At 55.4% G+C, this 13,608-nt stretch overlaps 1 protein-coding gene across 1 annotated transcript in view; it reads right to left on the reverse strand.

The window, feature by feature from the left end:
* Positions 1-451: 451 nt before the first annotated feature.
* Positions 452-13,608, reverse strand: part of PRR12 (proline rich 12) — a 24,415-nt gene continuing 11,258 nt past the window's right edge. Inside the window, exons 7-14 of the mRNA XM_023520167.1 lie at positions 8,856-9,110; positions 8,594-8,727; positions 7,876-8,345; positions 3,925-4,050; positions 3,740-3,837; positions 1,851-1,997; positions 1,648-1,743; positions 452-1,432 (exon numbers count right to left, since the gene is read on the reverse strand). Coding sequence (XP_023375935.1) covers positions 1,286-1,432; positions 1,648-1,743; positions 1,851-1,997; positions 3,740-3,837; positions 3,925-4,050; positions 7,876-8,345; positions 8,594-8,727; positions 8,856-9,110 — 1,473 coding nt within the window. The 3' untranslated portion in view covers positions 452-1,285. The remainder of the gene's footprint in view (positions 1,433-1,647; positions 1,744-1,850; positions 1,998-3,739; positions 3,838-3,924; positions 4,051-7,875; positions 8,346-8,593; positions 8,728-8,855; positions 9,111-13,608) is intronic.

Here is a 13,608-nt window from a genome sequence, read left to right on the forward strand (position 1 = left end):
GGCTGCCATGCTGTGAGGACACTCCAGTTGCCCTATGGGTGAGGTCCACGTGGCAAGGAACTGAGGCCTCCAGCCAACAGCCACTCCAAGCGAGCCACCTTAAAAGCAGATCCTGCGATTCCAGCTAAATCCTTGTTGACTGCCACCCTGACTGACGACCTGTCTACAACTCTCATGACAGACCCTAGGCCAGGATCACCCAGCTAACCCGATCCTGAATTCCTGATCTTCAGAAACCGTACAATGATCAATGTTTCTTGTTTTAAGTCACTAAATATTGGGGTGGGCTATTTGTTACACAGCGAGACATTACGAATACAATGACCCCAGCCCAACTACCTCCCAAGGGGCGGGGGGCTCCAGAAAAGCCACCTTCCGTTTCCGGACCCTCTGCCCGTGCCTCCCCAGGGCCACCCAGACGCCGCAGGACAGAGCCACTCCAGCCGGCCGATAAAGTGTTTGCCGTTGGGTTTTCGTTTGGCTGGTTGTGTGTACACAGTGTGTACAAGTTGAGTTGTACAGAAGCCCAAGAAAGAGCAAGAGACAACGGTGGGGGAGGGGGGGAGGTGGGAGCAGAGGGGTGAGAGAGAGGAGGGGAGACCGATAAAAAATAGAACCACATCCAGACGACAACGGGATGGGGATGGTGTGTGCGCTGAGGGCAGACACGGACGAACCGCAGTAGAAACGGAGTGGAAGAGGCAAAGGGAGGGGACCGGGACCCTTCTCCCCTCTCCGCCTCCCCAGCCTCCCGCCCCAGGTATGTACAATAAATAAGATTAAAAATAATTAACAAGATGCGTTTTCCCCCTCCCGCCGACGCCGAATGCCCTGGGGAGGGAATGGCCTTTAGCAAAGATCTTGGCCTGTAAGGGGGGGCTCAGGGGGAGGGGGTCCCCCAGCTCTCTGAAGCCGCCCCACCCCCCTCAACCATACATAGACTTTTCCTATACATTATGTACAAGGTGGAGGGGGCAGGGCTATGGCCGTGGAGGGGGGAGTGGGGCAGGAGGGGAGGGAAACTGGTACTAAATAGACATTTATACATATATATAAATAATTTCTCTGTACACCGGACAGTAGGAGGATGGGGAGGGAGTGGAGAGGGCTTGGGGGGGGGGAGTCGAACTCGAACCCTGCCCAGTGGGGGCAGCATGGACACACCCTGACCAGCGACTCCCCGCCTTCCCCGGCAACGGGGCCTGGGGGCTAGTGCCTGAGGACACAGTTCCGTCCCAATTCTCCGCTCATGGAGGAGGTGGCCCCCCCAGGCAGGGGGAGGGGGTCACCCACAGCGGCTGTGGGCCTGTGCTTGGGCCAGCAGGTCGCTGAAGGAGTCGAAGAGCTGTTCCAGCCACGGTTGGTTCCGCATGCACTGCTGGACCACCTCCTCCTGGCCCAGGTCCTCCGCACCGCCCTCGATGGCCAGGGTCTGCGGGGGTTAAACACGGAGCTGGGGCAGGCGGCCTCTGGGGCCTGGGGCGGGAGAGGGCAGGGGGCTCAGGGATCAGAGTCGCAGGGAGTGAGGGGCTGGGGGCGGGACTCCTGGGTCTGAGGGAGGAGGGTCCAGGAGTCTGGCCTCCCGGGTCGAGGGAAGAGCGGGAGGCAGAACCCCAGGGCGACGCACGCACGCTGTGGCGGACTCACCTGGTCCCGGCAGCGCAGGAAGGTGTGGTATTTATAGTGGTGGAGTGAGTGGTAGAGCGTGTAGTATCCCGACTTGTCCAGCTCAACCTTGAACTCCTGGGCAGATGGGGTGGAGAAGCCTCAGGCCCCGCCCAGCAATGGGCGGCCCCTCCTCCCACCCCGCAGGCCCCGCCCCTGCCCGGCCGCCCCTGCCCGGCCCGCACCTGGGCTCGGACCACACTCCTCTTGAGCTTGCTGAGCGTCTTGCGGTTGTAGGGCTCCCCGGCCGGCCGCAGCCGCACGGCCCCATCTTCGGGGGAGCCCTCCCCGCTCTGCTCCACCTGCAGCTGGGGGAACGTGTGCAGGGCGTCCTGCGGGGCGGGGGTAGGGGGGGGGACGAAGGGTCAGCGAACAGCTTCCTGGACCCACACACCCCAAACCCGCCACCCAGTTCTCCAGCTCCCCGAGTCCTCAGATGCCTCAGTTCCCCCCAGCTGCAGATAAAGAGAGACACTCGGAAGGAAGTCCTCTTCTCCTCAAAGGACACAGAAGCCTAGGCCCGTCTGGTGACCCTTGTCACGGGCTCTGGGGCCCGGCCCAAGATGCTCAGAGACACCTAACATTGTACTCAAAATTCTAAGAGCCAGCCTCACGTCCAGGACCCTCGGTGGCAAGCTAACATCCGATCTCAGAATTCTAAAAGCGCACTAACGTTCCATCCCATAACCTTCGGACCCACCCTGATGCAGGCAGACCTCAGAGGTGTCACGGGTTCGGTTCCACACCTCCACAATAAAGCGAATGTCACGATACATTGAGTCACACTAATCTGTGGTTTCCCAGGGCATATAAAAGTTACATTTATACTACATTGTAGCCTGTTATGTGTACAGTAACATTCTGTCTAAAACAAGGGACACACCTTCGTTAAAAGATACTTTATCGCTAAAAACGCTAGCCGTCATCTGGGCCTTCAGGAGTTGTGATAGTTTTGCCAGTAAAAGGTCTTACCTTGAATTTGTAAAAAAAAAAAAAAAAAAAAAAAAAAATGCAGTATCTGCGAAACAAGGTGTGTCTGTGTTCTATAAGGCAATTCTCAACCCTGACGTGACACCTCAGACCTCTCAGAGCCGGACTGGCAGTTCCAAAATTCTCAGTCATCCTCGCCCCCCTCCGCCGGAACCAGGGTTCCAGACCTGATTAACATCATATTCCCTATTTTCTGGGTCTGACTCACAGCTCACCAAGGATTTTCAGAGCTGGCCGGAAGTCCATCCTAGAATTCTCAGAACTAGTCTCACGGCCCCGCAGGCTTTTCCGGGAGGATGAACATTCCGTCCCAGGATCCCGAGTCACCCTAACATCCTACCCCAAACTTCTCAGTACCTAACATCCAACACTAACATCCCCATTGGGATCCTGGGGCCCGATTTTACTTTCTACCCCAGAATTCCCCTGGCGCCGCCCCGATCACCCACCCCGGAGCCCTGGGCCATCTCAGAGGGAGAGTACTGGACCACTTGGTACTGAAGCCTGACTCCTGAGAGCCTGCACTACGCCAGCGGAGAAGCCACGAGAATCCGAGCGGGCCCCGGGCGCAGGCCCGGCTACCTTGTCCCCAAACGTGCGCTCCCTTAACCACACTATGCTGGGCCTTCGCGGCAGCCAGACCGAGACCTTCGCGACGGCCCCTCCACTGCACCGCAGCTGACCCCGCACCCTCGGACCTGCGGGGCTACCGGAAACGCCCCAGGATCTGCGGGGCTACCGGAAATGCTCCCGGACCTACGGGGCTACCGGAAACGCCCCAGGATCTGCGGGGCTACCAGCAACACCCCAGGATCTGCGGGGCTACCAGAAACGCCCCAGGATCTGCAGGGGTACCAGAAACCCCCCTCCCGGACCTGCAGGGGGACCGGAAACACCCCCAGACCTGCGGGGCTACTGGAAACCCCTGACAACCCCACCCCCGACCCGCCTCCCGGCCACGGCCGACCCTTCCAATGACCGCCCCTCCGGATGCTCTGGGGACCACCGCAGTGGCTGAGGGGTACGCGTGTCCTCCACGCCCGCCTCGGGGACCCAGGCACTCCTGCCCAGGCCTGCCGCGCACCTGCAGGGCTGGGCTCAGCGACAGCCTTTTCAAGACTTTCTTCTTGTGCTCATTCAGGAGACCGTCGATCTTCCGCATGGGTGGGAGGTACAACTCGTCTGGAAGATGAGGAGGGAGGGTCAGAAGGGTCACGGCCCCACGATGCACCGGGCCCCTCGCTCTTTCCTCCCCAGGCCTCAGCTCACCGTGCGTGTCCTCCAGGGCCTGGATCATGTCCGGGTCGAGGGCCGTGCTGACCAGCATCTCCACGTAGCTCCGGTACATCTCCCGCATCGCCCGCGTCTTCAGCAGACGCCCGGGCACGGCCCGCTCTGGAGGAAGAAAATAGGACATGAGCCCATTGTTCCGACTTCTTCTGAGGCCACCTGTATGGCAGACCGTGTTCCTGGCGCCAGGGACCAGGAGAGAAATCTCTGCTCTCTCGGAGGCCCAAGTCGACTGTGGGAGACTGACAAGCAACGCGCTCCGCTGGCAGAATCACAGGCACTGTCAGGAGCTGTAGGGGCAAGTCGGGGAAAGCGTCTTCAAGGTCACCCAAGAGCTGAGTCTTGAGTGACAGGAAAGAGCATTCCAAGCCGGTGAACCTCATGTCTGACTAGTTCAGGCGGCTGCAATAAAGGCTAAAGAAGCGGCATAGTTGGTTTCCAAACCAGTGAATCAAGTCAGAGAGATCAGATCACAAAGGACAAGATTGAGAGAGATAGGGCCAGAGAATGCACGTATCGGTGCGGGGCAGACCACACGGGGCCTCCAGCAAGAGATGGAAAGGGCAAGCGCGCGCTTTTCCCGCTGGGTACTAGGGAGCCATGGAGGGCTGTAAGCAGGGAAGGGTGAAAATAAGTGTAGAAAGGCCCCTCTGAGGCCATGTCGGGGATAGAGTAGATGGGTGAGTCCAGAGGTCAGGGTCATGGATCAGGGTAAGAAAGAATAAGACTGGAGCAGGGAGGTAGGGACGAGATACAGAGACGGAGGGGGCGGGGGGCCAGGGCTGTGGGTAAGAGGAGAGGGGATGGGGTGGTCAGGGGAGGAGGGGTAGGTCGAAGAGCGGTACCCAGAGGGTCTGGCCTGGGGACTGGGTAGCCAATTGGGCTATCCCTGAGCTAGGGACCCTAGGACAAGGAGCTCAGTGGGAGCTGAAGGGAAGGGGGTTGGAGGAATCCTGGAGGGTGACCAGGGGGAAGAGACGGGCCTGAGGCCCTCTGGAAAGGTGGGGGAGCCTGCCAGGTGACAGGTGGAGAATGAGAAGCAACAAGGCCAAGGACAGGACTTGGGGGACACCCACGAGAAACCCGAGGAGTGTCGGGGAGAAAAGAGAAGCTGGAGGGCCATGAGAAGGCCCCAGAATATCCCTTAGGAAGAAGCATGAGAAGTGTCCAGGTGATTTATCCACACGGAGGGGCCTTGGAGACAGCTGTTTTAAGGGGCTCGAGTGCCCACTTGGCAGTGGAAGTCAGACCCTGTTAGACTTGGGCCCAAACCCGCCTACGGCTCCCATCTCGCTTGGGGCAAAATCCTGCGAGTGAGGTCACAAAGCCCCAGGCCCCTCGTCCCACCAAGACCTGGTCCTGTTCCTTCTCTGCCCTCACTTCTCACCCTCTCCTCTTACTCACTATAGCCTTTGGCCTCCTTCCTGATCCTGACATGCCTAGCCTGGAATGTTCTCTCCCCCAAAGTCACATGGCCCAGCTACATTCAGCTCTCTGCTCCAATGTCCTTTCCAGAAGCCTTCCCCAAATCCCTAAACATCACCCAGCATGCTGCCTGGATCTTCTTCACCGGATTTATTTTTTTTAACTGCCTTTAATCCTCCCCAGCCGTCTTTACACTGATGGTTTTTCATATTGTTTTGTATTCTATTATATAACATATTTATCTGATTGACTCCCCTGGCTAAACTGTCAGCTCCTGTGAGGACACATTTTTGTGTATTCTATTTATTACTGGCACCCCAGTTGTGGCATATAGTACATACTCAATAAACACCTTCAGCAAGAGGATGAGGAAGCTGGATGGGCTCGGACTGAAGAAAGAGGGAGGGAGGACATCACTGCCGCCTCTTTCTAAACTCTCATTGCGAACACAAGAAAGGGGAGCATTAACTTCGAGCACGTGGAGGGTGGCTGGTCTTGGACAAGCAAGAGGCGTGGTTCTGAGGCCTCCTGGACTGGGCAAAGGCTTCAAGGGTATCCCCTTGCCCTGGACGAGCTCCTGGGCTCCTGGGCTCGGGAAGACAGACCAGACCCAGACCCAGACCCAGAGGGAGATACTAACCCTTGGCAGAGAAACTGTTCCCCTAAGAGTGTAGAGTGTAGTTTTCCCGTTTCCCAAACTCAGAAAACACAGGGGTGTCATGCATGTTCACGGCAGGCAGCATTATTCACAATAGCCAGACAGCGAAAAACCCAAATGGCCAGCGATTGGTGCATGGATAAATAAAATGCGGTAGATCCACACAATGGAATATTATTCAGCCATGAAAAGGAATGAAGCACCGATAACATGTTACAACAACATGAATGAATCTCAAAAACATTGTTATTTTAGGCAAATCTATAGAGATAGTCCATTACTGGTTGCTTAGGGCTAGGGGGAGGGCACAAAGGGGAGTAATGGCCGAAGGGTGCAGGGTTTCTTTTTGGGGCGATGACAATGTTCTGAAATTGCCCAGACAAACGTGCAACTCTATGTCTATGCTAAAAGCCAGTGAATTATGTTTTAAATAGGTGAACTATGTGATATGTGAATTAGATGTATAAACCTGTTTAAGAAAAAAAGAGAAGCAAATTGAGGGCCAGAGAAGGAAAAAACAAAAAACAAAAACCTCCAAATCCAGCCCTCTGGTAAACCTCCCCGCTTGCCAGCACTTTCCCGCCCCAGCTTCAACTGCTTCCACCTGCCCCAGTTAAAAGACTACATCTCCCAGGCTCCTTTGCAACTGTGTATGGCCACATGACTAGTTCTGGCCAATGGGATACGAGAAGACAGGATGTGAGCCACTCCCACTCAGCTCTGGTACTTAAAAGGAAGGTGGGGTCATTTCTCTGCCCTTGTGTCCCTTCCCTACTGGCAGGACTGCAGCTCCCGGGTTGCTGGGCTGCCTCTGACCATTCCGAGGACAGCAGAGCAACAGAAGGGGAAGAAAACGGGACCCCGGACAACCTTGAGAGCCTCTTATTCTTCAGGACGCTCCACGTACTTCAGGGTTTTGATGGATAGACGGTTCTACCTCTGACTTAACTAGACATACGTTGAGTCTCTGTTAAAACAGCTACCCTTGCACTATAACTGAGTCCTTGAGCAAGTCAGGTCACCTCCCAGTGTCTGTTTGCTCATCTTTAAAATTAAGGATAATTTTACAGCACCTACCTAAAGATTTACGTAAAGATAAAATGAGCCACGTGGAAAATGCTTAAAATAATGCTTGGCAACTGGTAAGCACTCAAGAAAAGTTGGCCGTTATATTTATTTTACGTATGTGTACTTAAACGTTTTGTTGTTATTGTCATTATAGAGCAGACATCATTCTAAGCAATGGAGTTCACACCTGGTGCCTACTACAGGCAAGTATTCTATGTGCTTTATCTATTGCTAACCCATTTCACAGGTGAGGTCACTAAGGCACAACGAGGTGACGCCCCCTTTCTGGAGCCACCCAGTGAGGCATGGGGAATGCCACATCTCTGGGCCTCCAGGACAGCTGTTGGGCCCCCATCTTCCTCGGCCCTCAGAACTTGCCTATTCTGAGATAAAACGGTGCAGCGCTGGAGAACGGAATCTGAGGCTCCGCTGGCTACATTCCAACTTGGGTGGGATGCCACCTCCCAGCCACGCTGCACTCCTTTGGTGCCTCAGTTTCCTCATCTGTATATGAGGATAACAGCAATATCTACTTCCTGGGACTGCTATGAAAATTATACACGTTAACATGCATCAAGAACTCAGAACTGACAGCTGGCGTCTAGTGAGATGCCACGAAATCACCAGCTATTGTTAGTATTTTTTATTTACTTATTGTTACGGTCTCACTGACACTGCCTGGAGCCCTCTGGACTGCCGTCACCCATGCCTCCTTCTGAAGGCCCCGGAGTCACTTCCCCAAGCCGCCCCGCCAGATCCGTGCCTGCCAAGGGCCTCACCGTCCTCGCTGGGCGCTCCAGGGGATGACTCTGAGTCCGAGGAGCTGCCTGGCGGGCCCCCGCCCGCCGAGGCATTGCCCGCTGCCTCCTTCAGCCACTTCTTCCTCTTCTTGGGGGGTGGCTCGGCCTTCACCTTGGCGGGCCGAGCCTTGGGCAGTCGGGAGGTGGCGGGCTGTCCCGTGGCGAGGCTCCGCTCGGGCCGCGTCTGCCGCCCGCCTGTGCCCCGCTCGCCCCGCAGCGGCCGCTCCCCACGTGTCACTCGCTCCTTCTCCTTTTCCTTCTCGACAGGCCGTGGCGGGGATGGCTTCTCAAGGACAGGGGGCTCGGCCATGACCGTCTCGGGGGTCTGCTCCGGGGGCTTCTCAGATGTCTTGTCAGGGGTCTCAGGCTTGGGAGGTGGTGCTGGAGTCTTGGGGGGAGGTGCCGAGCTGCCTCCGGCCGACGCGGGGCCCTTGGCCTGTCCGGAGCGTCTGGAAAGGAACACAGAAGGGACAGTAGCCAGCGGCCCCCAAGAAACCCAAATTGTCCTCCTTGGGACCCCTCTGCTTGGCTCATAGCTCTAAGCATAGAAGCAGCTTCTCCCTCACCGAGGTGCTGTCTCCCTCTCTCTCCGAGTCTCTGTCCCCCATCTTCTGTCCCTCTGCCCAACTCTATTTCCTGTCTGGCACGTTCCACCTCCTTGCCCGGTGGCCCGGGCCGCCCCCCGCCCCCACGGTACCTGACGGGCACTGGAGGCCGGTGCCACGGTTTTCGAGCACAGACCCTCACATAATCCTTCTTGTTGACGTTCTCTAGGAACTTTACGTAAAGACGCTGGTACCGATTCTTTGCGTCCCCAAAATACCCCAAATACTGTGGAGGGAAAGAGGCATATGAGCAATTTCTTCACCCGCCCCGGTCAGGCAGCCTGACACTCAAGACTCCCAGCCCACGCTGGGGCTCCCCCCCGAGTCCTTGCCGCCCCCCCTCCACAGGCTTACATTACTGGTGGCACAAAACTGTCGCTGCCCGTCCTTGATCTCCGGAGTGAACTTCTGCAGCAGAGCCTTCTGGACTCGCCAGATGGGTGGCGGCTCACGCCCCGTCTGCAGCGCCAGCTGAGGGCACAGCAAGGTTGGTAGGGTCAGCCCCCATTCCTGGCCCCCTGACCTCCCCACACACCCCCTTAGAGAAAAAGCATCGGCGTCAACAAACATCGATGAACGTGCAGCTGACCGACAACGTCTTTCGGCCTCCTGATGTTCTCAGCCCCGGGGACGTAGCTGGAGTCTGGCCCTGTCCTCCCACGGCTCATCCAGGGATCTCTGGACGTTCATTCTCGGGCTACGAGGTCTCAGTTTCCATACGGCTTTATGGTGTGATGGTACAAGCCCCCCACGTGACTCCAAGTAATGACAAAACCTGAGCGCCCGCCCACCAGGGGTACAGGGGTGAACGAGAGCGACAAAGCTTTTTATATGGGGGTCTCCGTCACAGAGGTAACAAGACAGACAAGCAAATAAACAAAGCAGGGCGAGGCTGTGGCTTGTGCCAAAAACAAGACAGCTGACAAGTTACCCGAGACCATTTATTTCACCAGCCTATCCACAGCGGCGCAGGATGTGGTGACAGGAAGCCTCCCCCGTTCTCCACCTCCTCCAACAGGCTCAGACCCTCACCCCTATGCCGAAGCCTGTGTGCCCAGGGCTGGGCACTGGGAACCGACGGACACTGAGCCAGACGCAGCCACAAAAAAATAACAGCACAAGTAATAAATGTACTAAAGGTGGATGCCCCAGAAACCTAGAAGGACCTTGAACTCCATCTGAACCCAGGAACGCTTCCTGCAAGAAGTGACACCTAAATGAATCCTGGAAGGATCATGTCTCCTTCCATGAGGTGACCGGATGATGAGCAGGGACTGCCAGAGAAAGTGTGTGACAGCTGTGGCTCTAGCAGAGAGCCACTGACAGGCACAGATAAGAAAAGAATAAAGACATAGCAGGGAATGTGCACCGGGCACCACGATAACCCAGAGATGAATGAGGGCATCCCCGCCTTCAAAGAATCCACAGTCAAGTGATCAAACAGGATTCAGATGACAGCTCCGATTGATGGATCACGGCTGCCCCAAGCGCCAGGCTCAGCAGGAGTGGATGGTGGGATCAATTAGTGATGTCTGCCCCTGGCGGCAGCTGCAGCATTGAAACCTGTGTGCCAGGTATAAGGTTTAGGTCAACTGCTTTCACATGATTTTTCGTGTCCGTCGGATGAGCCAGGGGAATGCAAATAAGGGGTTACCATAACCTGATGAAAATGAGGCCCGAAAAGGCTCTTGCCTGAAGCCTCGTACGAGAGCGAGCGGCAGGATGAGACAAGGATGGAGGTGTCGCAACCTCCAGGATACCACGGTTCCCGGTCCTCCCTCTCGGGTCTTCAGGGGCAAGGTCAAGGCCCAAGGACTGAAAAGCCTATTCCAAATCCTTTTCAAGGACATAGAAGTCTACTCCAAAACCTTCCAGGGCCCCAACGCGGACCCCACAGCATGGCACAGAGAGACGTTGCCTCCAGGTCTTTCCTTTCTCCTGGCCCTGCCTTGCAGGCCATGCAGACCCCTCAAACTGCAGCAGACGAGCCCCGGACTTTGACCTCCAGGCCTCTGCACATGTAGGGTCCACCTCGGGGTGCCTTCTCCCTCTCCATGTGAACGATATACCCTGTTGTAGTTCTCAGAACCCTTTGAGGAATCCACCAGAGGAACCTCCCCGAGCCAGGGGAGACCATCCTTCCTGTCTCTTCCCGCTGCTGACCTGCCTCCTCTAAGGAGTGGGCTGATTCTAGCTGGACTCAGGACCCTGGGTTCATCGCATCCCAACTGGGCCTGATGTCTTCTTCCCAGGAGGCCCCTGCGCACCCCGCCCCAGTCATTGGAACCAATCTCCTGGCAATCAAGCTTGCCAGCTCCTCCACCAGGGCCAGTTAGTCCCAAAGCCCCACATCCTTCCTGCCTCTCATGTCGATCCTGTCACCCACCAGGCCCACCTTCCACTCACTTGGGAAGCTGTCCCACCCACAGCCCCAGCTCAATGGAAGCCGCAGCTGATTGGAGGAGAGCCGACCGGGGCAGCCAATTAACAGGCAAATCACAATCCTCATATTGAATCCCAAATGCTGAGCTGGACCAATCGGATTCCCTCCTGGGAATTTGAACGGAGACAAGCTGAGACCAGGGCAGTGAGCAGCAGGATATGAGTACGCTAGAAGCACTAAGCCTGGTGTTAGGAAGAAAAGCTGCTGGGTCCACTCATAGGGAAGTCACTGTCACAGAACTGAGGCAGGGGACAGACAGTAAATCAGGACCGACACCTCCCCAGCCACCTCCCTGCTGGCCAGGGCCCCTAGCAGTGGCCGGACAACCCAGAGCAGGTTCTCAAGCTGGTGCCCAATGATCTCGCTCCACGGCGATCTGGCCCCTACCCACGTCCACAGCCTTGGCGCTCACTGTCCAGCCACTCTGCCTCCTGCATCCCTGCACATCGCAAGCACGTCATGCTTTCCCTGACCACAGGCCCTTTACACAGACGGTTCTCTCTGCCCCGATCACCCTCGCCAGACTTTCCTCCATCCAACACACTCTTACATGCTCAGAGTTTACATCCTGCTACATCCTCAACATCCCCAAGAACTGAGAGTTAACATTATCACTCCCACGTTACAGACAGGGAGGCCAGAGCAGGGGCTGGGGGGATAACCCTGTGCCGTCCAAGTCAGCATCCCCTCCCTACACGCGATTCTCGAGTTCCTGAAATGCAGCTGATCTGAACCAATACGTTCTTATGAGTATAAAATACACACCGGACTTTGGAGACGTGGTGTGCAAAATAGAACGTAAAACATCTCATTAACCTTTTCTACATCGATGACGCGATGAAATGACATTTTAGATACGCTGGGTTAAAGAAAATACATTCCTGTGGCTAACCTCACCTAACTTTTAACTTTTTTAAAACGTGGACCCGAGAAAGTTTCAATGATGTGTATGGTCCGTATTTCTACATGCTGTCTTCATTGTAAGACAAACGACGGCCCATGGCCCACTCTAAGAGGTAAGAACAGTTTCTACATTTTTTAAGGATTGTAAAAACAAACAGAAAACCGAGAATATGTGGCAGAGAGACCTTAAGTGGTCTGAAAGCCTAGAATATTTACGATCTGGCCCTTTACAGAAAAACTGTGCCAAGCTCTGCACTAGAGGTTTGGCCAAGATCACCGAGATGAGTAACAGAAGCAAAGCGTATGCCTAGAGGGCACCTTCTACATGCCACCCACAGTCGGAGCACTGGACAAGCCACATGGCTGGGTCCTCCCGCTGCACGAAGGAGGTACTGATACGATCGGCCCCATGTTACAGATGAGGAAACTGAGGCTCAAGAAGGTTCGACACCAGTCCTGCTCGCCAGTGGCGGAGATCCGAGCCAGCTGGCTCTCCATCGCCAGGCGGCCAGCCTACCCCAACTCCAGGCACACGAGGGTCCCCAACATCTGCATCAGTGGCTCAGTCCTGGGGCTGCGTGTCCCCCATTTTAACATACGCATGTTGTATTTTAAGCATCTGAGTCCTTGCCCGGTCCCCACCCCAGCCCTGTGCCAGCTGGGAGGTGGCATCAGATGGCCCTGGCTCCAGTCTTGGCTCTGCACCCACCAGCTGAATAATTCCCTCTCTCTGAACGTGAACTTCCTCATCTGTACATTGGCAAAGTCACAGTCCCTTGTGCCACAGCCGTGTTCATTCGGCCCGGTGCTGGGTGCCTAGCAGCACTGGCTGCTGACATGTCTGTCATTTGGCAGAGTAACAGAGTGGCTCCATCTGGTGCTGAGAGCATGGGTTCTGGGGCCGGGGGGACAAGCAGAGCTCGGTGTGGGTCGCAGCTGCGAAAGCCTGGGAAGGCTAGTACCGTGCTGAGCCTCAGTTTCCCGCCCTATCAAGTGGGGATAGTAATCCCTACAAAGGAAGGTGATTAGAAAATAAAGAAAGATGGTGGTGATGACCACACAACGATGTGAATTTACTTAATACCACTGAGCAGTACGCTTAAAAACGCTTAAAAAGCTTCACTTCGCGGTATGTATAGATTACCACGATTAAAGAAAAAACAAAAAGATCAAACTAAATTTTGACTGTGACGCGCCCCAAATCCTGTCCCCCGAGGAGTCTGTAGCCATTCCCCTGATGGCTGTTTGTTCGATATCTTCCTTGTCTGTCCCAGGCTGATTGGCCAAATCAGCCTCAGAAGTCGAGAAGTTAAGATAAAATAATGTACGCAAGGCACTATGGGAGTGAGCATGACCGTGGGGGACGCAGGAGGGCTGGCCAGGGAGTGGACGCATGAGACCTGAGGCACTGGGAATGTTCTGGCTGCTGGCTGGGTTGGGGTAGATGTGAGTGTCGATTCTAGCATTTTGCTTTACAACTTATACTTCCCTTCTGACTGTTGCTTTGTATGTATCAAATGTCATGCTAAAAGGTTGATAAAGTATGAGTGACAGAATATGATGCCTGGGGTGGGTGGGGCGGCGGCAGAATGAGCCAGAGTGGAGAGGAAGAGGACCGGCTAGGAGGTGTTGATGGTGGAAGCTAAGTAATGGGTACACCCAGTCCCTTATCCTACTGGCTCTGCTGCTTCCACAATAAAATACATTAAAAGTAATACAGGGAAAAAAAACACATTAAATTCATCTCACAAAGCAAACTTA

This window comes from Pteropus vampyrus, unplaced genomic scaffold (assembly GCF_000151845.1).
Source record: "Pteropus vampyrus isolate Shadow unplaced genomic scaffold, Pvam_2.0 Scaffold250, whole genome shotgun sequence".
Classification (NCBI taxonomy): Eukaryota; Metazoa; Chordata; class Mammalia; order Chiroptera; family Pteropodidae; genus Pteropus; species Pteropus vampyrus.